The sequence below is a fragment of the Equus quagga genome, chromosome 3, assembly GCF_021613505.1.
Source record: "Equus quagga isolate Etosha38 chromosome 3, UCLA_HA_Equagga_1.0, whole genome shotgun sequence".
Classification (NCBI taxonomy): domain Eukaryota; kingdom Metazoa; phylum Chordata; class Mammalia; order Perissodactyla; family Equidae; genus Equus; species Equus quagga.
The window spans coordinates 54,792,082-54,817,492 of record NC_060269.1 but is presented as its reverse complement, the minus strand read 5'-3'; the positions used below and the strand labels follow the sequence as shown (position 1 = coordinate 54,817,492).

At 35.1% G+C, this 25,411-nt stretch overlaps 1 protein-coding gene across 11 annotated transcripts in view; it reads left to right on the top strand.

Moving 5' to 3' along the window:
• The window catches only part of NEK1 (NIMA related kinase 1), a 219,998-nt gene that overhangs the window by 56,138 nt on the left and 138,449 nt on the right, over positions 1–25,411 (top strand). For 9 of the 11 annotated variants that reach the window (XM_046657127.1, XM_046657125.1, XM_046657122.1 and 6 more), the window contains 5 exons: positions 15,698–15,757; positions 16,005–16,064; positions 16,155–16,202; positions 16,366–16,440; positions 23,532–23,695. In XM_046657127.1, the coding sequence (XP_046513083.1) occupies positions 15,698–15,757; positions 16,005–16,064; positions 16,155–16,202; positions 16,366–16,440; positions 23,532–23,695 (407 nt within the window). The remainder of the gene's footprint in view (positions 1–15,697; positions 15,758–16,004; positions 16,065–16,154; positions 16,203–16,365; positions 16,441–23,531; positions 23,696–25,411) is intronic. The other 2 variants (XM_046657126.1, XM_046657120.1) reach the window with 1 other exon arrangement.

Genomic DNA, 25,411 nt, shown 5'->3' with positions numbered 1-25,411 from the left:
GGCAAGAAGTAGGCACTCAATAAATATTTACCTCATAAATTAATGAGTGAATAGTTCAATGAGTAGTAACTTAGACTTTGTCAAGTCACTGCCTGCTCATTCTTTAAAAGAATGAATAAAAACCAAAAATGTTAGTCAAGCTCTCTATAAAAGACATTTTGTTATTATTTTTAGGAAATTGATAACTATTGAAAATAAAACCTGGAGAGAAAAACTAATCATGGTCAACTCTCTTGAGAACACTGGAATATGTCTTTATTCCAAAAGGTCAACAGTAGGAAAAAAATGGTTTTAGTAACTGTTTTCTTTAGTTAGAAAAATAAGTAGTCTGCTAAGATTATTATTAATAGTAGTAGTAAAGGTACTAAAAATTAATATAATTCCTTTAACTTCCTGTTGTAACACCAAAATTCAAATCTAATGATCCTTAGAGTCAGGCTTATTGACATAAAAAATGTATAAAGTATGTTCATGTAGAAAACGTTTAGTGGCAAAGTCCCACCCTACCAAATAAATGTCATACTCATGCTTGTGTATTGAATACCTTCCCAGGTTTGAACTGCATGCAATATACTAATCTCCCATAATGCTCCTGAATTCTGAGTCAGGGCTAAATTGGATGTAGCACTAGTTAATGACTATACCTTGTATGTACTTTTTCCTTTCTTGTCTTTGTTCATTACATACCCCCTCCTCCTTTTAAAGTGTTCTTTTCTTTTCTTCTTTCTTCTGCATAGGTACATGTGACATTGATCATGTACTATTCTGTGAGCCCTCAAAGAGTACAAAGTAAAGACCATATTTGTTCTTCCCTGAAATCTTATAGTCTAACTAAAAAGACAAAGCCCTGAAAAAAAGCAAAAGGAGCCGTTTGTGTGATAAATGTTCACACTGTTAGCTTGTATATTAAAGAATATAATGTTCGCTCTATGTCCTAGGACACTGCCACATGGGATTACAGTTTTCCACTGCTCTAAGGGAGGTAGGAGAAACCTCAAATAACTTTTTTTCCAGAAACCTTTTTTGTTTCTTTGCTAATTATCCCTTTCCCTCAAATAAAAGCAGGAAAATAATTTCTTCCTTATCTGAACTCCTTGGCACCTCATATGTGTCTTCTTAATGTTATTTTTATTAAAAAGATTGTCAGCTCTCTGAAGCTGGGGACTGTATGTTATACATTGTGCACAGAGTAAGCTCCTAGTAAGGTTCTTTTTAAAAAATGAGTGAAAAAATGATTGAATAGAGTGAATTCCAAATCAGTAAACAAATATTCTTTAATATTTTAACAGCACTTAATAGGATTAAAGGCCAAATAAAAACCCTGCTTTTAGGCACAAGCAGAAAGCCAGTGTTTTTGAGCTTTTATTCTTTTTTTGCCACCACCTCCCTGCCTTGTTGTTTTGCTACCTTTTTCTCCCCACTTCTTTTTTTTTTTTAATTTTTTAATTCTGGTCTAAATAGTTTATAAAATTGTGAAATTTCAGTTGCACATTTATATTTGTCAAACACCATGAAAATGTGTCCCTGCACCCCTTGTGCCCACTCTCCCCCCCACCCCACTTCCTCCTGGTAACCACTCAATTGTTCTCTTTGCCCCTAAGTTTGTTTATATTCCACATATGAGTGAGATCATATAGTGTTTGTCTTTCTCTGTCTGGCTTATTTCGCTTAACCTGATGCCCTCAAGGACCAATCCATGTGCTTGTGAGTGGGATGATCATGTCTTTTTTTTGTGGCTGAGTAGTATACACTGGCATACCATTGTATATATATATACACGACGTCTTCTTTATCCAATCATCAGTTATTGGGCACTTGGGTTGCTTCCATGTCTTGGCTCTTGTGAATAATGCTGCAATGAACATAGGGTACACATGTTACTTTGGGTTGTTCATTTCAACTTGTTTAGGTAGATACCCAGTAGTGGGATAGCTGGGTCATATGGTAATTCTATTTTAAGTTTTTTGAGAAATCTCCGTACTGTTTTCTATAGTGGCCGTGCCGTTTTGCATTCTCACCAGCAGTGGATGAGGGTTCCCTTTTCTCCACAACCTCTCCAACATTTATTATTTCTTGTCTTGGTGATATAGCCATTCTAATGGGCGTAAGATGATATCTAAGGGTTGTTTTGATTTGCATCTCCCTGATGATTAGTGATGTTGAGCATCTTTTCATGTACCTATTGGCCATTTGTATATCTTCTTTGGAAAAGTGTCTGTTCATATCCTCTGCCCACTTTTTGATTGGGTTGTTTATTTTTTTGTAGTTCAGTTGTGTGAGCTCTTTATATATTATGGAGATTAACCCCTTACTGGATATATGATTTGCAAATATTTTCTCCCAGTTGGTGGGTTGTTTTTTCATTTTGATCTTGGTTTCCTTTGCCTTCCAGAAGCTCTTTAGTCTGATGAAGTCCCACTTGTTTATTTTTTCTTTTGTTTCCCTTGTCTGAGTGGACATCATATTTGTAAAGATCCTTTTAAAGTTCATGTCAAAGAGCATACTGCCTGTATTTTCTTCCAGAGGTTTTATGGTTTCCGGTCTTACCTTCAAGTCTTTGATCCATTTTGAGTCTATTTTTGTGTGTGGGGAAAGATAATGATCTACTCTCATTCTTTTGCGTGTGGCTGTCCAGTTTTCCCAGCACCATTTATTGAAGAGGCTTTCCTTTCTCCATTGTATGTTCTTGGCTCCTTTGTCAAAGATTAGTTGTCTGTATATGTGTGGTTTTATTTCTGGACTTTCAATTCTGTTCCATTGATCTGTGTGCCTGTTTTTGTACCAGTACCGTGCTGTTTTGATTACTATAGCTTTGTAATGTGTTTTGAAGTCAGTGATTGTGATGCCACCAGCTTTGTTCTTGTTTCTCAGGATTACTTTGGCTATTCGGGGTCTTTTGTTGCCCCAAATAAATTTTAAGATTCTTTGTTCTATTTCTGTGAAGAATGTCATTGGGATTCTGATTGAGATTGCATTGAATCTGTAGATTGCTTTAGGTAGTATGGCCATTTTAACTATGTTTATTTTTCCAATCCATGTACATGGAATATCTTTCCATTTCTTTATGTCATTATCGATTTCTTTCAGTCATGTCCTATAGTTTTCCTGGTATATGTCTTTCACCTCTTTGATTGAATTTATATCTAAATATTTTATTCTTTTTGTTGCAATTGTAAATGGGGTTGTATTCTTAAGTTCTTGTTCTGTTAGTTCATTATTAGAGCATAGAAATGCCGCTGATTTTTGTATGTTGACTTTGTATCCTGAAACTTTGCTGTAGTTGTCGATTATTTCTAGTAGTTTTCTGATGGGTTCTTTCGGGTTTTCTATATGTAAAATCCTGTTGTCTGCGAAGAGCAAGAGTTTCGCTTCTTCAGTGCCTATTTGGATTCCTTTTAATTGTTTTTCCTGCCTAATTGCTCTGGCCAAAACCTCTAGTACTATGTTGAATAAGAGAGATGATAGTGGGCACCCTTGCCTTGTTCCTGTTCTCAGCACAATGGCTTTCAGTTTTTCCCCATTGAGTATGATGTTGGCAGTGAGTTTGTCATATATGACCTTTATTATGTTGAGATATTTTCCTTCTATACCCATTTTATTGAGAGTTTTTATCATGAACAAATGTTGGATCTTGTTGAATGCTTTCTCTGTGTCTATTGAGATGATCATGTGGTTTTTGTTCTTCAGTTGTTAATGTGTTGTATCACATTGATTGACTTGCAGGTGTTGAACCATCCCTGTGTCCCTGGTATAAATCCCACTTGATCGTGGTGTATGATCTTTTTAATATTTTGCTGTATTCGGTTTGCCAGTATTTTGTTGAAGGATTTTTGCATCTGTGTTCATCAGTGATATTGGCCTGTAATTTTCTTTCTTTGTGCTGTCCTTGTCTGGTTTTGTGATCAGGGTGATGTTGGCCTTGTAGAATGTGTTATGAATATTTCCATCTTCCTCATTTTTTGGAATAGTTTGAGAAGAATAGGTAATATATTGTCTTTAAATGTTTGGTAGAATTCTTCAGAGAAGCCATCTGGTCCTGGACTTTTATTTTTGGGGAGGTTTTTGATACTGTTTCAATCTCTTTACTTGTGATTGGTCTATTCACATTCTCTATTTCTTCTTGACTCAGTTATGGGAGTTTGTAAGAGTCTAAGAATTTATCCATTTCTTCTAGATTGTCAGGTTTGTTGGTGTGTAGTTTTTCATAATATTCTCTTAAAATCTTTCGTATTTTTGTGGTATCCATTGTAATTTATCCTCTTTATTTCTAATTTTATTTATTTGAGCCTTCTCTCTTGTTTTCTTAGTCTGGGTAAGGGTTTGTCAGTTTTGTTTATCCTCTCAAAGAACCAGCTCCTTGTTTCATTGATCCTTTTTACAGTTTTTTTGTTTTAATTTCATTTATTTCTGCTCTAATTTTTATTATTTCCCTCCTTCTGCTGAGTTTGGTCTTTGGCCTTCTTTTTCTAATTCTGTTAGGTGCAGTTTAAGATTGTTTATTTGAGCTTTTTCTTGTTTGTTAATGTGGGCCTGTATTGCTATAAATTTCCCTGTTAGGACCGCTTTTGCTGCATCCCATAAGGGTTGATATGGTGTGTTTTCATTCTTGTTTGTCACCAAATGTTTTTTGATTTCTCCCCTTGTTTCTTCAATGACCCATTGGTTGTTCAGTAGTATGTTGTTTAGTCTCCACATTTTTGTTCCTTTTCCAGATTTTTTGTTCTAGTTTATTTCTAGTTTCATGGCATTATGGTCAGAAAAGATGGTAGATATGATTTGAATCTTAAATTTGTTGAGGTTTGCCTTGTTTCCCAATATATGGTCTATCCTTGAGAATGTTCCATGTGCACTTGAGAAAAATGTATATTCCACTGTTTTTGGCTGGAGTACTAAGTTTATCTGGTCTAGTTTTTCGTTTAAGTCCACTATCTCCTTGTTGACTTTTTGTCTGGATGATCTCTCCATTGATATAAGGGGGATGGTGAGGTCCCCTACTATTACTGTGTTCTCATTGATGTCTCCTTCTAGGTTTGTTAATAGTTGCTTTCTGTACTTTGGTGCTCCTGTGTTGGGTGCATGCATGTTTATAAGTGTTAAGTCTTCTTGGTGGAGAGTCCCTTTTATCATTATATACTGCCCCTTTGTGTCTCTCTTTACCAGTTTTATCTTGAAGTCTACTTTGTCTGATATAAGTATGGCAACCCCTGCTTTCTTTTGTTTACGCTTAACTTGGAATATTGTCTTCCATCCCTTTACTCTGAGCCCATGTTTGTTTCTAGAGTTGAGATGTCTTTCCTGGAGGCAGCATATTGTAGGGTCTTGTTCTTTAATCCATCCTGCCACTCTGTGTCTTTTGATTGGAGAATTCAATCCATTTTCGTTTAGAATGATTATTGATATATGAGGGCTTAATACTACCATCTTATCCCTCGTTCCCCAATTCTTCTGCATATCCTTTGTTTTTCATCCTGTGTATTTCGGACTTCCAATTTGATTAGGTAGTTTTCTCTGTTGGTTTTCTGCTTTCTCTCCTTGTTTATCATAGATGTCTCTGTTCTAATTATTTGTTTAGTAGTTACCCTTAGGTTCATATAGAAAATCTTGTAGTTAGATGGTCCATTTTCTGATAGCCTCTTGTTTCCTTAGACTATACTGATTCCATCCCTTTCCGCCTCCCCTTCTAAGTTATTTCTGTCATATCTTTTTCCAACTTGTGTTGTGAATTTGTGGTTAAAAAGATGAGATCATTTTTGTTTTGATGTTTTCCTTTTCTTTATCCTTGATGTTAGAGTTAAGTGTTTGCTAACCTGATCTGATAGAGAGCTGCCATTTTCGTATTATTGCCTACCTATTCATCTCCTTGCTCAAGGCTTTGTAGCCCCTTTCCGGTTTTTTTCTTTTTTTCAGGTATGAGGTCTTTCTTGAGGATTTCTTTGTTGGGGGGGGACGTGTCTTGTGGAAATGAACTCCCTTAGCTTTTGTTTATTTGGGAAAGTTTTTATTTCTCCATCATATTTGAAGGAGATTTTTGCTGCCTAGACTATTCTTAGCTGGAAGTTTTTGTCTTTCAGGATTTTGAATGTATCATTCCACTCTCTCCTAGCCTGTAAGGTTTCTGCTGAGAAATCCACTGAAAGCCCGATAGGGGTTCCTTTGTAAGTTTTCTTCTGCCCAGCTCCCCTTAGCATATTTCTTTGTCCCTGACCTTTTGCCAGCTTCACTACTATATGCCTTGGAGTGGGTCTTTTTACATTGACAAAGCTAGGAGATCTGGAGGCCTCTTTCTCAAGGATTTCCAGCTCCCTCCCCGGATTTGGGAAGTTCTCAGCTATTATTTCTTTGAACAAGCTTTCTGCTCCATTCTCCTTCTCTTCCCCCTCTTGAATACCTATAATCCTTGTGTTGCATTTCCTGATTGAGTCAGATATTTCTCTGAGAGCTTCTTCATGTCTTTTTAGTCTTAGTTCTCTCTTCTCCTCCCTCTGAAGCATTTCTATAGTATTATCTTCTAATTGGCTGATTCTCTCCTCCATATTGTCAGCTCTGTTGTTTAGGAAATCCAGATTTTTCTTTGTTTCATCCATTGTGGTTTTCATGTGTAACAATTCTGATTGGTTCTTCTTTATGGTTTCAATCTCCTTTGTGAAGAAGCTCCTGAATTTGTTAATTTGTCTTTCTGTGTTTTCTTGTAACTTGTTGAGTTTTTTTATCATAGCTGTTTTGAATTCTTTGTCATTTAGGTTATGGATTTCTCTTCCTTCAACGTTGGTTTCTGGGTGCTTGTCACTTTCCTTGTGTTCTGGGGCTTTAATATTCCTACTCATACTGCTTGATGGGGTAGATTTTTGCTTCCTCCTGTTGTTTTTATCAGATCACAGCTGCCATGTACTGCCACTGGATGGAGATCAGGCACTGTGTATTCTGGGCCTGGCACGATCAGGGGCTCCAGCCACTGACTGCTTTTCTCTCTGAGCGACTGATCGATGGCAGTTCTGGAGCACCAGGCAGGGGGAGGGGTACTCTCCTTTTCCAGTGCTTCCCCCAGCCCCTCCTTGTCTCTCTGAATGGAGCTCTGGGTGATTGCAGGACTGTGCACTTTCCCTTTCTCTGCCACTGCTGCCAAGCTCTCCGTGCCATGCTGTGGACAATTCTGGGGCTGCAGTACTGAGTGGGGGCAGGGCATCTCTCTTATCTGCGCTCTTTCCCTTCTGTGGCTGCCACTCTCTCTGCACTGAGCTTCGAACAACTCTGGGGCTGGAGTACCAGGTAGGGGCTGGACGCTCTCTCAGCCATGCCCTTTCCCCTCCATTGCTGCCACTGTCTCTGCACTGAGTTCCAGATGGCTCTGGGGCTGCACACTTTCCCCACCACCACTAGCCCCCTCACTGCACTGTGCTCTGGATGATTCTGGGACTGTAGTAGGGTGGGGATGGGGCACCCTTCTCACCTGCACCCTTCCCGCTGCCACAGCCTGTCTCTCACCACAGAATTCCTGTGGATCAGCTTCCACTTCCTCCGGAGGATCCAGCCCCACCACCACCTTCAGGCGTATGGCTGTGTGGGTCTCCCAAACATCTTTTGTGACGTGTATATGTCGTCTGTTGGTGTATGAATGTCCCTTTGGTTGTATCTTAGAGGGGAGAGTCCAAGGGAAGAAGTCACTCCACCATGATGCTGATGTCACCCTTGAGCTTTTATTCTTAGTGCTTAAAGGTAACTACTTCAGTGTGAGATAATGAAGAGAAAGCTTTAGAGCATTTGAAATCAGTTCTTTACATATGTGTCTAATTTCTGAGATAGAAACTGATTTCTATTAAAGTTATTTGGTTTTTTGAAGTTATTTAAGTAATATAATGTTTATTTTCAACTTTTTTCTGTAAAGTATGTATTTTAATAAATTTTCTGTAGTCTTTTAGTATGGTTTTGACAGTTTTATATAATAAAAGAAGAAAGAACCATATTCCCAATATCCAAATACTACATTTAATTTAACTTAATTTTGTCGTGGGCCCTTCCAGTTTTTATTCAAATATACATTGCCTGTATTTTTATTGTGGCTCTGATAGCATACAGATGATTTTATCTTCTGATGTCTTTATTTAATATTGTATATACTCTTTGTAAATTTTTATTTATTATTATCAGTGGTTATATTTCATTGATATGAAGTCAGTCAGATTGATTGCATTCTTATAAATGTCTTTTTAAAAAATCATGCCCTGGAATCAAAATTTCTTTGGAGATATATTTATTTCTTCTCATGGAGTTCAGTGAAATACGGATTCACCATAAAGATATTCATCAATATGAAATGTAGACTTTTCAGATTTTTGTTTATTCCAAAATGGTTTTTACGAATACAGTCCATTTTAACAATTGGTTTATACACATACAGAATCTACGTCCTACCAAGGAATGAAATTACCATGGAGAGGAGGGGTGTTATTAGCTCAATAAGGAATATACACTTCGGTGGAGTTGTAGAAATACAGTCATCCTGTTTCTTGACCAAGTTTTAGCCTGACAGAATGGAGAGATCAAAACTCTTGGTGAGATGGGACCAATGATATAAGAGAAGGCTCCTTTGTGTATATATATACCACATCTTCTTTATCCTTTCATTTATCGATGGACACTTAGGTTGTTTCCATATCTTGGTTATTGTAAATAATACTGCAATGAACAGTGAGATGTGTATATCTTTTCGAATTAGTGTTTTTATTTTCTTTGGATAAATACACAGAAGTGAAATTGCCAGATCATATGGTAGTTCTATTTTTAATTTTTTGAGGAACCTCCATAGTGTTTTCCATAGTGGTTATACCAATTTTCATTTCCACCAACAGTGCACAAGGGTTCCCTTTTCTCCCCATCCTCACCAGGACTTGTTAATTCTTGTCTTTTTAGTAGTAGCCATCTGAGAGGTGTGAGGTAGTATCTCATTGTGGTTTTGATTTGCATTGCCCTGATGATTAATGATGTTGAGCTTCAATAAAACAAAAGAAGGCTCCTCAGCTTTGGGCAGGATCGTAGCCAAGTGTTTAATCTGTTTTTTCGTATGGCTGATGGAATCAAATAATATGTTGGTTTTCTTAATGTTTCCTCTCATTTCAGTTAATATTTATTCAGTATGCAAGAGCAGCATGCTGTGGAATTTTCAGATTCCAGTTAATCTGAATAATAGATACCATTCTATCAAATATTCTGAATGACTGATAAATAATTTAGATGATTGTTATAAGTGTTTTGGATTTCAGGCAAGGTTGTTGCCCTTAAAAATTTTAGGCAAATAAGCATGATTTTCTAAACCAGACCATTGAGAAGTAAATAATAACCAGCACTTGAAATATCATATAGCTTAATTAAAAACATTTCACTTAAAACTAAATCTGTATGCACAACAGTGTGAATGTACTTAATGCCAAAGAATTGTACACTAAAAAAATGGTTTAAATGGTCAATTTTATGTGTATTTTACCACAATGAAAAAAATAGAAAAAAATTTAAGAGGAATATTTTTAAAAAAGAAAAAAGGAAATGGCAATCAAATATGTGAAAAGTTTTTTGAATCTAACAAAAGAATTGAAGGAAAAAACTAAATGTCTAATTATTTTAATTATGATTTTTAAAATATTTTTTCTTTGGTTTTTACGTAACTTATATTTCTTTTGAAAAGCCTTATTTTTTTCCCAGAAAATCTAAAGCATATTTTGGATTCAGATTCATAATGGCTTTTTGGAATTTTTAATTTAACTTCCTATTAAGCTTGAAAATGAAAAGTTTATAAGGAAAACCATAACCACTTGATGATACTGTCTATCATTTTTTAATTGCAAAACGTTAAGCTAATATGGATTGGTATTATTACTCAGCATATCATAAAAATAGTTGCATGTCATAAAAACTTTCTTTACTCCAGTTCTCATAATAATCGCTTATTTTTTTAAAGGCCTCTGTTAAAACAAGGGAGTAATTATTAAACCACCAGAGGGAGCTCCATGAATATGTTTCAGTATTTTGGTTCTGATTTTAAAAAAGAAACACAAAACAAAACATTTCTCCAAGTATGGATGTTTTATGTTACCATATTTTTCTCTTCTGTGTAGAAATAGTGTTCTGAAAATACCTGTATGATCTGAGAGGAACAGCTTGGGATTTTTATTTCACAAATATTTGAGTATCATATATAAGGCAAATGGAACATCAAAAGATGAATATCATTTTTGCCTTCATATAACTTACCCAATAGTATGTAGGTGTATTAGTTAAACATTTTCTTCTTCTTTTTGCACACTATTGTGTAATCTAGTAAAAACCTGGTTATTTATAGTGAGATGCTGTATTATTTGCATTAATATTTTTTAATTGTTTGGTATTGTGGTTCACAAATTTCGATACCAGTGCCAGACCAGCTACCTAAGAGTTAACCTGTCAAACTTGGCAAAATATGGCATGCAGGGCTCTAGCTCCAGATATTATGATTCAGTAACTCTTGGAGATATGTGTTTTTTAAAAGCTGCTTTATTGAGATGTAATTCACATCCTATACAATTCATCCATTTAAAGTTTTGAATTAAATGACTTTTAGTGAGGTCACAGAGTGTGCAACCATCACCACAATCAATTTTAGAACATTTTCATCACCTCCCCAAAAGGTCTTTTTCCCGTTAGCATTCATTCCCCATTCTTTCCCCACCCCTGTAGTCCTAGGCAACCGCTAATCTACTCTCTCTATAGATTACTTATTCTAGATGTTTTATGTAAATGAATCATACAATGTGTGGTCTTTTGTGACTGGCTTCTTTTACTTAGCATAACGTTTTCAAGGTTGTAACATGTATCCATGTTGTAGCGTGTGTCAGTACTTCATTTCTTTTTATTGCTAAATATTCCTTTGTATGGAAGGAATATATATTTTTATAAAACTCTTGTGTAACATTCCCACCAGTTTAAATTCTGTATACACAGAACACACTTCGAAATGTTAGCTGTGTGTTTGTAATACAATAAAGAGCATTACCTAAAATTGTTTTTTTTTCTTGTACTTCAGTCATAGTGCCCATAGAGCTCTCTCTTGACTATTTTAAAATTGGACTGTGCTATCTATTAGTCGTGACAAAACCATGACTTTTAGTTGAATTTTAGTGGGTGAAAAACAGGGACTTTTTCTTTTAAGTAATATATGGAAAGTAACAGACTCTACTACACAAAGTATTTTATGGAACTTAGGGGTGTGTGTGTGTGTACGTATGTGTATGTTCAATGAGTCTGGGTGTGAAATATGTTTCTTACTTTGGGTTACTTTTAGAAAAAGTTTGAAAGCTATCGTTATTTAAATATTTCAGGGGCCAGCCCCATGGCCGAGTGGTTAAGTTCACATGCTCCACTGCCGCGGCCCAGGGTTTCACTGGTTCAGATCCTGGATGCAGACGTGGCACCGCTCGTCAGGCCACGGTGAGGTGGCATCCCACATACCACAACTAGAAAGACCTACAACTAAGATATACAACTATGTACCAAGGCGGATTTGGGGAGATAAAGCATAAAATAAATAAATAAGTATTTCAGTATTATTGTCATCTCAACCCTAGTGTCTTTTCTGCAGTTAAGTGGTGAGTTATATGGTTAGCTTAAATAAGAGTTAAATTGAAATAACTAACGAAAGTTAGAGGTTAGGAGTTAGGAACTAATAATGCAGTGAGGGCGTGGGATAGTCCTGGGAACCTACTGCTTGGGTCATTTTGTCAAGGAGTAAACTTACTATTTAGTCATGCTGTGAGGTTTATTATATAGCTTTTAGTTAAAACATATTGGTTTTTATTTTATTTTATTAGTATTATTTTTTTAAGATTTTATTTTTTTCCTTCTTCTCCCCAAAGTCCCCCGGTACATAGTTGTATATTCTTCGTTATGGGTCCTTCTAGTTGTGGCATGTGGGACGCTGCCTCAGCGTGGTTTGATGAGCAGTGCCATGTCCGCGCCCAGGATTCGAACCAAGGAAACACTGGGCCACCTGCAGCGGAGCGTGCGAACTTAACCACTCGGCCATGGGGCCAGCCCCAGTTAAACCATTATTGTATCAATGAAATGGATTTGTTTTATGATGGTCTTTTGATTAAAATGCCTAAGCACATTATAAGAAAATCATTACATTCATTTTATGAGTTTATCAGCCCATTGGGTGGTGTTACATATTCTAAATATCATCTTTTTATTGTGCTCGTATTAAATAATGTATTCATTAAAATAAATTAGTTGCATTTCATAAGGAGGAAATTATGTTTAAATTATATGTCATTTTGCTCTCTAAGGAAGCAGGAACTTTAAACATATTTTTACATTTTTTTTAATAAAAGTAAACTTATATGTGCCTTTCTAGTTCTCTTTTATATATTGTGAGGAATATAATATTTTAACAGTGATATATTTCTGAAATTAATTTTATTTCATATTGATTGAGCGTCATATTTATTTTGTAATATTCTGAATTTGCTTTCAGAATTTTGGTCATTTTACAAAATTTAGAAAATTGAAGCAATAAGTGCTTCATAACATTGACTTCTGCTAAAATACTGCTGCTATTATAATGAAGTTGTTAGTGGAGATGCGTTTAATGATTTAATCAAATGCTGAATTATTTTAATAATAACACAAATGACCATTGAAGTAATTTTTTAAAGTAGTATCTGCTTTCTTTTGTATTGAAACCCAACATAGGTAAATAATTTTGTGCAGTGTTCCTTTGTATATTCATTTTTTTCTAAGGTAGCTGAAAAATGTAAAAACTGGTGGTATGATACATTACTTAGAGTTTCCTGCAAGTACTTGTAATCTTTTTTGGTATGTAGAACGTATTTTGAATTGTTTGAAAAATTGATCATACAGTACGCTTAACCTTGATTACAAAATTTGAGTAGTTGGCAAAGGATTAAAAAAAAAGGAATACCATGGGTCAGTTACACTTATGAGCATACATGCAGAACTCCTAAAAAGTTTTTTTTTAAAAGGCAAATGAAATCAAGCAATTTATTAAAAGAACAATTTAATGTTTATCAAATAGAATTCATTTCAGGAATACCAGGGATGATTCAATAGTAGGAAACTGATTACTGTAATTTCACTACATTGGCAGATTAGAAGAGAAAGACTATGTGTAAATTATCTTAGTGGATACTGAAAGTTCAGTAAAATTTAACACATTTTTGTTTTAAAAACTTCTTTCGTTGTATACATTAAACATGTACAACTTTTTGTATGTCAATCATACCTCAGTGAAGTAGTTTAAACAACAAAAACTTCTTTGATTCAAGAAATAGAAGGGAGAGTACTTAACTTGATATGGTTATATATATACCAGAAACCTCTGTCAGGCATTATACATAAGATGAACAATTGGAAGCATTACCAATAAAGTCAGTAACAAGACAAGGATATTTGCTATGATTGCTGTTGTTTAATATGCCAGAAGTCCTGGTGAATGCAATTAAAAAGAGAAAGAAATGAGAAACTTAAGTATTTGGAGAAAAGAGAAAACATAGACATTATTTACAGATTATATGATTACCTATATAGAAAATGCTAGTGAAGCAGCAAAAAACTATTAGTGAATTCAGTAAAGGGACCTGATAGAAGTTCAACATGCAAAAATGAATAATCAGTTAGAAAATGATTGGGACAAACTCTTGCAAATACTTTAGAATAGACCTAATGAAGAAAGTAGAAAATAACTGTGAAAGAAAGGAAGCAACATCAGTGTGATACTGTATATCAACAAAGAAAGCAAATGTAGATACAAACAATAACATAGATGAATCCTGCAAACAATGTTGAGCAACTAAGCAAGATACAAAACAATATGTATTGTGTAATTCTGTTAATATAAAACTCAGAAAAAAACTAAACTGTAGTGTTTAGGAAGGCATGTATAAGTGGCATAACAATAAAGAAAAGCAAGATGATAATGACAAAAGTCAGGATGGTGGTTACCTCTGTGTTAGGGATAACTTGTGGAAGGGCAGGTAGAGGGTTTGTGGAGGTTGGCAATATTCTATTTCTTGACTTGGGTGGTAGTTACGTGGGTATTTCCTTTATATTTGCTAACCTCTGTGTATATCTTTTGCCTACTTTTCTATAGGTAACTTTATACCACAGTAAAAAAAGCAAAAGGGGAGATGGATAAGTGGAACAGAATAGAGAATTCCAGAAACTGACCCATATATGTGAATGTATTATATGATTAATAAAGCATTTCAAATCAATGCGGAAAAAGATGTATCAGCCAATAAATGTTTATGAGATAATTGGATTTTCTAGAGAAAAACAGTTAGATTCCTAACTCATTCAATGAACAAAATTTATTCCAATAGATCTAGAAACAAAAATCTAACTGTAAATATTTAAAAATCTAAATATAAATTAAAAGATCTAAATATAAAAATGAAACTAAGTGGCAGAAGCAAGTATAATACTGAGATGTAGTATGTCTTCCTTAGAAAAACAGTATATGCAAATCGTAAAGTAAAAGATTGGCAAATTTAACTAAATATAAATTACAAATTTTCATGCAGTGAAAGATACAATAAACAGCAACTAAAAGACAGAATGGGAAAAAATATTTGCAACATCTGTAAGACAGTCTTATTTTCTGTAATATACAGAGCTTTTAAAATTGAACACCACCAAAATTGGATGAACAATTAGTATATAAAAGAAGAAATGTAAATATCTAATATACTGGAAAATGTTCTCAGCCTTTCCAAAGAGCAGAAATTCAAGATAGATGGATAATATCCAATATTTGTGGTATTGTGGGGAAATGAGTTCTTTGGTAGGAGTAAAATTTGATGCAGGCTTTCAGGAGGGCAATTTTTCTCAACATTTATGTTTTCGCTCTATAATTCCATGTTTAAAAAAATTGCCCTTTTGAACTACCTGCTTATGGCTCAAAGATGTATGTATAAGGAAGTTCCTTATAGCGTATAGAGTAGGAAAAAATTGGAACCAACCCAATGTCTATCCCTAGAAGGATGGATAAATAAATTATATCCATAGTATGGAATATTGCCATTGTTAGTTTCCTTACCATGATGTGGAAATTTCAGGAAACATTGTTAATAGTAAAAGACATTTTTCCATCTAATAATACATTATTACATTTATGTAAAAAGTGTAAAAAGCTAAGATTCTATGTTTGTAAATGATTATGTGTGAATTTAAGTGCATAAAACAATGGAAGGATACTCATGAAAATATTAATAATGGTTACCTCTGGAGGTGGAGTGAAGTAGACTAACTTTTTACTCATGTTTGAATTTTACATAGTGAACATATTTTGTGTAATTAATTTTTTTTTTTAGAAAAATTTCTCTCTTCAATGTTGGGCTTTCTAAATAACATTGTATTTTCATGATATTAGAAAACTTAAAATTAACATCTGTGTCTGAGGACAAAACTTTACCTGATGATTAGGCAAGAATGCTTTTCCACAGTTTCTTTTAATCTAATGTCTCTTTTTGTTTAACAAACAGCATATCAAACACTACAGTGGTTCTTTATTTTTAGGGATAGTATATTTTGAAAGAGAGTTATAGCAGTATTGGCTTTACCTTTTTTCTTATTTTAAATTTCCATGAATTTGAATTTTTTAATTGGGTACCTCAAAATCCTTATCTAATTTGTAGTTTTACTTTTTGTCCAGGCCCATCAAACTCCAGTGAAGAAAGTGAATCCTGGAGAAGAAAGGAGGAAAATGTTTGAGGTATAAAGACATCTGTCTGCTTATTTTAAAGCTTTGCCAAAATAATTATTAAAAAAAGAAACAAAATCTTACATAGAAAACCTCCAAACCTTTCCTCCTTATTTCTTTCAAACAAATACCTCTAACATTTCTCTTTTTTTTAACCTCCCTGGGCATGCCTCTGCCATTGGTGTACTAACTTTCCTGAGGAAAATAGAAAAAGTAGGAATTATTATTGATTAAAATGTTTTTATTCTTTTTTTTCAAGGAACCAGCAAGAAAAGGAAGATTGGAATTTATTGAAAAAGAAAAGAAACAAAAGGAACAGGTAGTTTTTTTGCTCTTATTTTCTTCCCTTGCCAAATTATTGATAATAGTTTGAAAAGTTCTAAGAAGCTTGTCTTTAAAATTGTTACAGATTAGTTTAATAAAGGCTGAACAGATGAAAAGGCAAGAAAAGGAAAGGGTAAGAGATAATCCATTTTTCCATGGTATATTCCACCCCTCTTCACACACATACTTCCTTTTTAAAAGAAATACATTGATTTCCATTTTATTAGTAAATGTATGCGATGTGTTTTCTGTTAAATACTTGAAATGGTGTTTTGTTTGTTTCTTATCCCCAAAAGTTGGAGAGAATAAACAGAGCCAGGGAACAAGGATGGAGAAACGTGCTAAGTGTTGGTGGAAGTGGTGAAGTAAAGGTAGGCATTTGATACCAATATATATAGTAGTATCATACTGCTGCTATTTTTCTCCAGTTTCAACTTGCTCTTTAAAATGTACATAAATGACTTTTATTTTTTTAGTTTACGTTTACTTTTTACCTAGAATTCTTCAGTGTCTATTAAGAATTCTTAGGGGCCAGCCCAGTGGTGTAGTGGTTAAATTCACACACTCCACTTTTGTGGCCCAGGGTTCACCAGTTTGGATCCTAGGCGTGGACCTATGCACTGCTCATCAAGCTGTGCTGTGGCAGGCATCCCACATATAAAATAGAGGAAGATGGGTACAGATGTTAGCTCAGGGCCAATCTTCCTCAGCAAAAAGAGGATTGGTGGCAGATGTTAGCTCATGGGTAATCTTCCTCAAAAAAAACACAAAAAAACAAAAGCAGCAGTAAACAGGATTGATTTTTTATTTTAAAAAAAGCTTAGTTTTCCTTCATGTGTTTGATATGTAATATGTGACACTGTTAAAATTGCTTAAAAGGTTTGATGTGAAGGTTGTGATTCACCATTCCTGCCAGAGGAATCTTCTTAAAATCATATGCAATTTGTCACACCCCTGCCTAAAATCCTTCTGTAGCTTCTTGTAGCCTTAAAGATTAAGTTTTCAGAAGACCCTTATTAATCTGCTCCTGCCAGTCTCTCCAAACTTATCTCCATCTGTTCCCTACCACACACGGTGTACTGTAGCCTTTGGAACTAAAGACTATAACTGTAGTTTCCTTACTGTGTGTAGCCTGTTAAATCTCTGTCTTTACAGTTGTGTTTCTCTTGATAACGCCCCTCGCTTCCTCCTCACTCCCACCTCTAGCCGTTTACCTAGATAACCAATTACCTAGCTAACCATTTACTTAGATATGTTAATTGAAACATTTCCTTTGGGTAGAGCCAGACTGTATAACCTTGGACAAGTTACTTCTTTCAGCCTTAACTTCTTCATTTGAAAAAAAAAATTCAACAACAGTGCCTGGAGCTTGGCTAGCAAGGGCTCATATGTTAACTTGCTCTTCCTTTCTTTGTTCTGCCAGTCTGAATCTTGCATTTCTTCCTTTGTTCTTGTAGCACCCTTTGCATATCTATGGTAGGCCAAATTCTAAGATGGTCTCCCAAACTCCTGACCCCTGATGTACATACCTTGTTTATTTCCTCCTTGAGTGTGTGTGGAACCTGTGAATATGGTGGTATAGTGGTTCCCTTGTTTAGATTATGTTCTATGGCAAGTGGTGGTGGGATAGTCGCTCCTGTGATTACCTTAACATTTTATAAGACTGCTCATAGCAGGCGAGAAGGGGAGAAGAGAGTCAGAGAGATGTACTTCTGCTGGCCTGGAAAAAAGCAAACATTTACGTCCAATGAAATATAGATGGCCTCTAGGAGTTAATAGTGGTTTCTGGGCAACAACTAGCAAGAAAGGTCGCCTAGCCATTACAGCCACAAGAAAATGAATTCTGCCAAGAACCGCATGAGCTTGGAAAGAGGATTCTGAGCCTCAGATGAGAATTGCAGCCCTGGCTGACACCTTGATTTCTGCCTGGTGAGATCCTGAGCAGAGAACCCAGCTGACTGTAGCAAGACTCCTGAGCCAGGGAAACTGTGAAATAATAAATGGGTATTGCCTTAAGCTGCCGAGTCTGTGGTAATTTGTTACACAACAGTAAAAAATGAGTACACTGTTATTCCTCTGTATTATAATTTTAATTTGTATCATCTGTTCACCTATTAGTCAGCCTGTCTTTAAACTGTGAATTCTCCTGAGGCATGCTCATTAAACTTGATATTTAGGTGTCCGATTAGGTATTTGTAAAATTGAAATGATTACCATTCTTACCTGTTTCTCTTCCCTGTCAATGCAAATAATCCATAACTAATCTATAAATCAAAATTGGGGTGAGTTTATTATGAGCCAGATCTGAGGACTAGCCTGGGGTCCTCCTTCCCCGAGGAAGGAAGGGCATCAAAGAAGTGAGGTGTACAGAAGGATTACACACCATCTTGGAACAAAGAGCATAACATCACATGTGATAGGAATGTCCCTTTTACACCAGTCATGAGATTGCCTAGCTGGCACAGCACAGCTATTCACACAGCAGGTAGCAGGTAGCAGGTCTGTTGTCTCGAGCTGGGTGGTCACAGGGTGGGTGCAGCAATCCATTTCTAGCCTAGTGAGAGATGCTTATCCTTGTCTACAAAAATAATCCATAACCAATCTGTAAATGAAAATTTGGGTGAGTTTATTCTGAGCTGAAATCTGAGGACCATGGCCTGGGGCCTTTCTTCCCAAAGGAAGAAAGGGCACTGAAGAAGTGGGGTGCACAGAGTGGTTATATACCCCCCAACAGGGTGTTTCACATATGATTGAAATGTCCCTCCCACAATAGTCACAAGATTGCCCTGTTGGCACAGCGCTTGATGGACACAGCAGGTAGTGGGTCTGCTATCTTGGTGGGCGTAGCAGGAGGCAAGTCGATTGTCTGGAGCTGGGTGGTCACAGGTGAGCACAGCAATCAGTTTCTAGCCTAAGGAAAGATGCTTAATCCTTAAGGAGACGCCAACATTGGGAGGGGGAGGGAAGTTGCACCTTTATCTCAAGGGCCTTTGTTCTTGCCATAGGGAAAATCTAAAGCAGATATACAATGCATGCTCAACAGCCGCAGTCAGGACCTTTTGGAAAGACAAGGTCAGGCTGAATTAGGTTTATACCAAATGGCTTCCTCATATTCTCCAATATATCCTATTGCTTGCCATTTTTATTTGTCATCCTTAAGGAAATGCCAATGTGGGGTAAGTTGCATCTTTATCTTAAGGGTATATGTTCTTGTCTTGGGACATAGCAAATGCTTAAAGCAGATATCCAACGCATGCTCAATGGCCATGTCAGGTCCTTTTGGAAAAACAAGGTCAGGCCGAATTAATTTTACACCAAATGGCTTCTTCATATACTCTTGTAATATATCCTATTGTTTGCCATTTGTTTATCATCCCCAAAAGTTATACATTGAATAAAACTTTGGTTTGTCTATTTTATGTAGACCTAAATGTTTTGTCCTGGCTTTCTTGATTTGTTTTTTCAGTCTCTTGAGATGCACAAGTTTTTCATATTACATATCAATAATTCAGTAAGAGTCACTCTTTCTAATTCTGTATTAATGTAGACATACAGTTTTTTAGTAGTACAATTTTGTACTTTACTGTTTTTGTACTTTAGTATCTACTTTACTATGAAGTAGAATTTATTACCTCCTGAATGATAAGAATTTATCATTTATCAGACAGAATTTGGCCCATTCTAAGATAACTAACCCTATATCTTATCTGATTGTCAAGTGAAAACTTACCAAGGTGTAGGCCCTCAGATTTTGTCAAGCGTTTTATATCAAGTCAACGGTCAGTATTGAGAATTTGATTTTTTCTTCCTGCTTTGCATAGGTCTTCTTCTATGTGATATCTTTTTTCCCTATGATGAATAAAGCTGTATTTAATCTGAAAGTCCAGTTTTATCAGTATTGTTTCATAACTAATTGAGATAATTTTTCAACAGTGTTAGATACTATGTGCTTAATGGATTTCTGCTTCACTTTATAAACTTATGTTACTGAACCAGGTTCGTTTTTGCCTGCTGCCCAGAAAGCCAAACACCAAGACGGCAAGACTGCAGCAGAGAGAGTTTAATCACAAGGCAGCCATGTGAGGAAGCGACAGCCTGAGCCTCAAATTCGCTTGCCCAAACCTAGGGACTTGGGGATGTTTATGGGATGGGGGCAAGGTGGTCTAAAATGTGGAGAGAGGTGATTGGAGGTGAGGTAATTGATGATCTGCGCAAGTGTGGTCAGACTTCATCCCTCTTCATAGGACATGTGTTCACCAAATGTGGCATTAGTGTGATCTGAGGGTGGAGTTTTTAGCCTCTTGACGTCAAAAGGTCACCTATCAGACATCTGCGCAGGCCTAGTTGATGAGTTGGTGGTCTCAACCAGCCTGAAGTGGACAAGGAGTTCTAATTCCTGAAAAACAGCTCGCACACCCATTACCATGGTGATCCAGGCTCCAGGGAGATGTTATCTATAGGAACCCAGTGGGAATCAGCTAGCATATTGCCTAAGCAGCACCGTTAACAATGGCATCAAACAGCCAAAAGCTGCAATCAGTAATTGAAGAAGGAAAAAAAACTTTAGTTCCTCGCTACTTAATCATCAATGGCTAACTCTGCCAGTTTCACATACATTGTGCTTTCATTGAGGATTAATTTCAGTGAGGAGCATTGAGAGTTTTGAGGAGCAATTTATTTTTCCTGACTTAAAAAGCAAATTCTATGCTAGTTTCTGTACTTATTCCCCATGGGGTTTGAAATATTTAACTTTTTAGGCTGTTTGATTTCTGTACAGTTGATAAGGACCTGGAGGCTTGGTATAAAGTGAGTCAAATTAAGGAGATCCCCAAAATAAAAACAAAAACTGAACGAACATTAAGGGAAATATTTCAAAATCAATGTTATTATTATATACCTCTAAGTAATAAGATATTCGCAGTACAATTAACTGTCTTTGATTATTTAGTATCTGAAAAATCTGGGACTTTTTTGCTTTATCCATTTTTGATGTATCTCTTATGAATGTGTGTTTTTGGAAAAATTATGAAATATTCCACAGATATAGTTTGATCATGTGATCATAATATGTAAGAGGTGTATCTGTTGTTGAATAGAAATATATTGGAATACTATTCAACAATAAAATGGAGTAGCCTGTTAAATACATGTAACAACGTGAATCAAACAAAAACATCATAGTGAGTGAGAGAAGCCAGACACAAGACTATGTATTGCATGATTCGATTTATATAATATTATAGAAAAGGCAAATCCAATCTATAGGGCAGACAGATCAGGGGTTGCTGGAGTGAGGGAGCATTGGAACATGAGGGAACTTTTTGGGGTGATGAATATGTGTTTCATTATGCTATTGGTTACACGAGTGTATATATTTGCCCAAACACCAATTTGTGCTTATAATTGGTGAATAAGGTGATTTTTAAAGATCATATTGCTTCAGTACTCTAGTATAGTATTTTCAACATTATTTTGAGTTTGGGCATCCTTAGAGTTGTTTATATACTTTTGTTTTTGCTAAAGAAGAAACATTAGAACACTCAAATTCAGGTTAAGATGATGTTAGCACCAGAGTAAACTCAAAGAATAACCAGTCTCAGAGGAGAAGTGACCACCTTTTACCAGAATTCCGATTCTGATTCTTGCCTTGAGATGCATGTTTTGAAGATGTGTGTGGGAATCGCCTTGGTAGAGCTTCCTGCCAGCAGTTTTTTCTAGCAATGTGATTGCTAGTATAATTTCTAAGTTCTAGCAACTTTTATCTCTTACGATTCAAACATACTTAGTTATCTGTATTTATCTTGAGCTGATTTTTTAAAAGTCAAGCTTTTTTGTAACATTGTGTGCAGCTTACTGTGTCAAGATATTAACAAAAATTTTATCTCATTGTGTACACTGAAATTTCTTTTATTTAATTCTAATATTTTTCTTTGGATCTTTTCTTAGCCAGACTTCTTCCTTAAGATGTTATCACTTGGAAGCTCTTCTTCCTTTACTGTCTCTAGCTTGTGTTCTCATCACTTCACAAAAAAATGTTTTTTTTTTTAACGCTATCAATCAACTTTAGTCATATCAGTTTGTGTTATTTTCAGTGCTGTTGCTCTCAGCATTTGAGGTTATTGATTTCCTCTTCTCAGTGAAATTCTTCCATGATGACTTCTGTAGCATACACTTATTTACTTTGAACTTATCCTTTTCTGCCATCTCTGTTTTCTAACCATGAGTTTTCCATGTGCTTGAGTTTTTATATCTCTGAGGATGCATCCTTGTGTCTTGGCCTTTATTGGTTGTCATTTGTACAGGGAATCCACAGCTCCCTTCTTCGTTTACTTTTTTGTTGATTGTCTTTACTTCTAGGCTTCTTGGCTTGGTGTCAATGTTACAAGCCTTCTAATCAGTTCCTCTACTTTTTGCTTTCTCTTAGTCTTATCTTGAATAATCTGTCTTATTTGACCTTCTTTAAAACCATTTTGGAATGCTGCTTTTGCTAGAAAGTTTATAATTGCTTTCTGTTGTTTGTTATATGAACTCAAATACCCAGGCTGGATAGCAGTTAGCTGTACCAACCTTTTATGATCAAGCTTAATGCTCCCTATTTGCCTTCCTTCTAATTATATTTGTCTTCATACTTCCTTCCTCACTCTACTACCAACACCCGAATATATACATACATTACTTATTTTTACATTAATACTTTGGCTCCTATTTAATCATTTGATCTTTTTTTACATTGCATTCAAGGCTAGGTTGAACAATATCTTTCTCCAATGCTGTTTAAAAAATTTTTTTGAGGATTTTTTTTACTTCTGATAATTTTTTCCTATTTTATAAATTTGTTCAGTACTTACTACTTTAGAGTGTGCTTATAACCATTCATTTACCACAGGCGTGAGTTGGTTCTCTAGTTTTGTGCTGTTTCCCAACTTGTTTGTAAACTGCTTATGGATAGATATGATGTTTTGCCTCTTTTATTTATACCCTGAGTATGTTTCAATGGTTTTTATATCTTTTCTTGTTGAATTGAAGGATTTGGGGTATATTAAGTGCCATATGCAGATGCTTTTGTTAAATATAATTTTGAGTGTTAGAAAAGCAGTCTCTGCCTTACTTATAAGCTATACATATTTAAACAATATGATGAGATCACATAAAATGTATACTAGAAACTTGTTTTAGAACTTAAGATGAGATTTTTCCATATTTACATGAATTTAGTGACATTTTAAATTTTTGTTTGTTATATTAAATTATACTTTTTTGTTAGTAACAAAGTATACTACTATTTGGTTGTTAATAGTTGTAATAGGAAAACGTTTTGCTTTAGGTTATATGTTTATTAATATGTTCAAATTAGGTAATTGCATTTTAAAAGTCAAATGCTGACATTTTTTCTTTTGAGGATAGTGTGGGCATTTTAGGCCTCATGAGATAAACCTGTGAGAGCTCCTTGTTTCATTCCTAGGCTCCATTTTTTGGCAGTGGAGGGGCTGTGGCCCCATCACCTTTTCCTTCTCGAGGACAATATGAACATTATCATGCTATTTTTGATCAAATGCAGCAACAAAGAGCACAAAATAATGAAGCTAAATGGAAAGGAGAGACACGTGGCCGAAGGCTTCCAGAAAGGTATGACTATGTTCTGCAGAAGTTGCTTATGCTTTACTTTAGAGAAAGTGATGAAAGTCATTGTGCATATTTATCTACAGAGGAATTCCACCTGGAATACATCCAGGATTCCCTAATGGGGCTGCAGGTCATCACCATTTCCCTGATGCTGATGCTATTAGAAAAGCTTGAAAAGACTGAATGTCGTGTCTAAACAAGCCAATGCAAACAGGTTTTACTGTGATGATCCATAAATCATCTTCGTGTGTAATTTTGTCTTATGTCTTGTATAGCTCAGTACCTATACTTTGTGATGTTTTCTCCATTGATTACATAGAATATCTTTTGCTTCTGGATGCACTAATTTTCTCACTTTCAAATTTGGCCCTTGATTACATGTGGCAAACATGTAGGTCCTCAATTCTGCCTAAATTTTGTAGCATATTTAAATATTGTAGGCTGAATATACTATTTAAAGGAACATGTGATAACTTTGAGCCAACATATGGTGGTAATAACTTTATCCACTTGCTTGAAATAAATCAGAATATATTTAGATGGAATCACACATTATGTAAAACTCCAAAGCATGCTGTTTTGTCTTCCTTTTCTTCATCACTTAGAACCCCACTTTTCTCTTTGTTGTTTTGCTTGTTTTCACATTCATCTCTGATTTATGGCTCTCTATGATCCAGTTCATTAAATTTTTCCTTTTCTTTCATTGAATTAATTTAATGCGGTAGCAGTTAATAGTTTTAATTTTCACATCTCCTTTTTTCCTAACTATGCATATATTCTTTCTTAGACCTTTCCACTTCTATGAAATGTTCTGCTTAAGGAAAAGCAAATATTTTGTGAAAATTGTTACATTGCTTTTGCCTTGTCATTTTAAGGAAAATACTTTGAGTGTAATAAAAATCTTTATGATCCTCCTCAGTTATAAAAGATGGATTAAAATGTAGTTGAGCAGAGATAAATGATTGAAGTGAATATAAATTAACATTATGAATTATATAAAGCAGCCTGAAGTGTTAAGCTAATTGTAGATTCTCTCCATTTTTGAGGAAGGAAGACTACACACTCACACATATACATATGTTTTATTAAATGGCAGAGCAAATTTTGTGTGTGCCTTTTATCCTCTGGTGTTGTTGATCTTTCTAGTATATAATTTGTTTGGCTTTATTTTGTTTTATTTTAATCACATCTCCTAAAATAAGAATGTACATTGTAAAGAAAATGGGGAAAACTCTGCTATGCTTCTTCACACTGTTCATCATCCAGAATCTTTCTTAGTTCTTCACAGTTGGAGTGACAAATAATGGACTACATTGGGCCACTTGCATCCATCTCCTATTATAACCTTGAAATGTTTTCATATATGTATACTTGTGTTTCAAATTGTCTTAAATGGCTGTGTATCTCAAAAACCTCTTCTGCTATACCACACTTTCCATTCAACCTTTGAGCATTGGATATAGTTTCATTATTTTAATTTTCAGTCTTTAAACCATTTGTGGTTGTGAGATCATTTATCATTCCATTTATATCAACTTTGGTGGGCTTAGCAGTACTCAAACATATACATTTTTGTATGTTGCATTGAAGTTATTGAATTTATTACATATTATTTATTGATGATAGATATTATTTATTATATACCAAGTTATATTTATTCATCACAGCAACCCTTTGAATTAGATATTATTCTTCTAATAGATGTGAAATTCGGCCTTA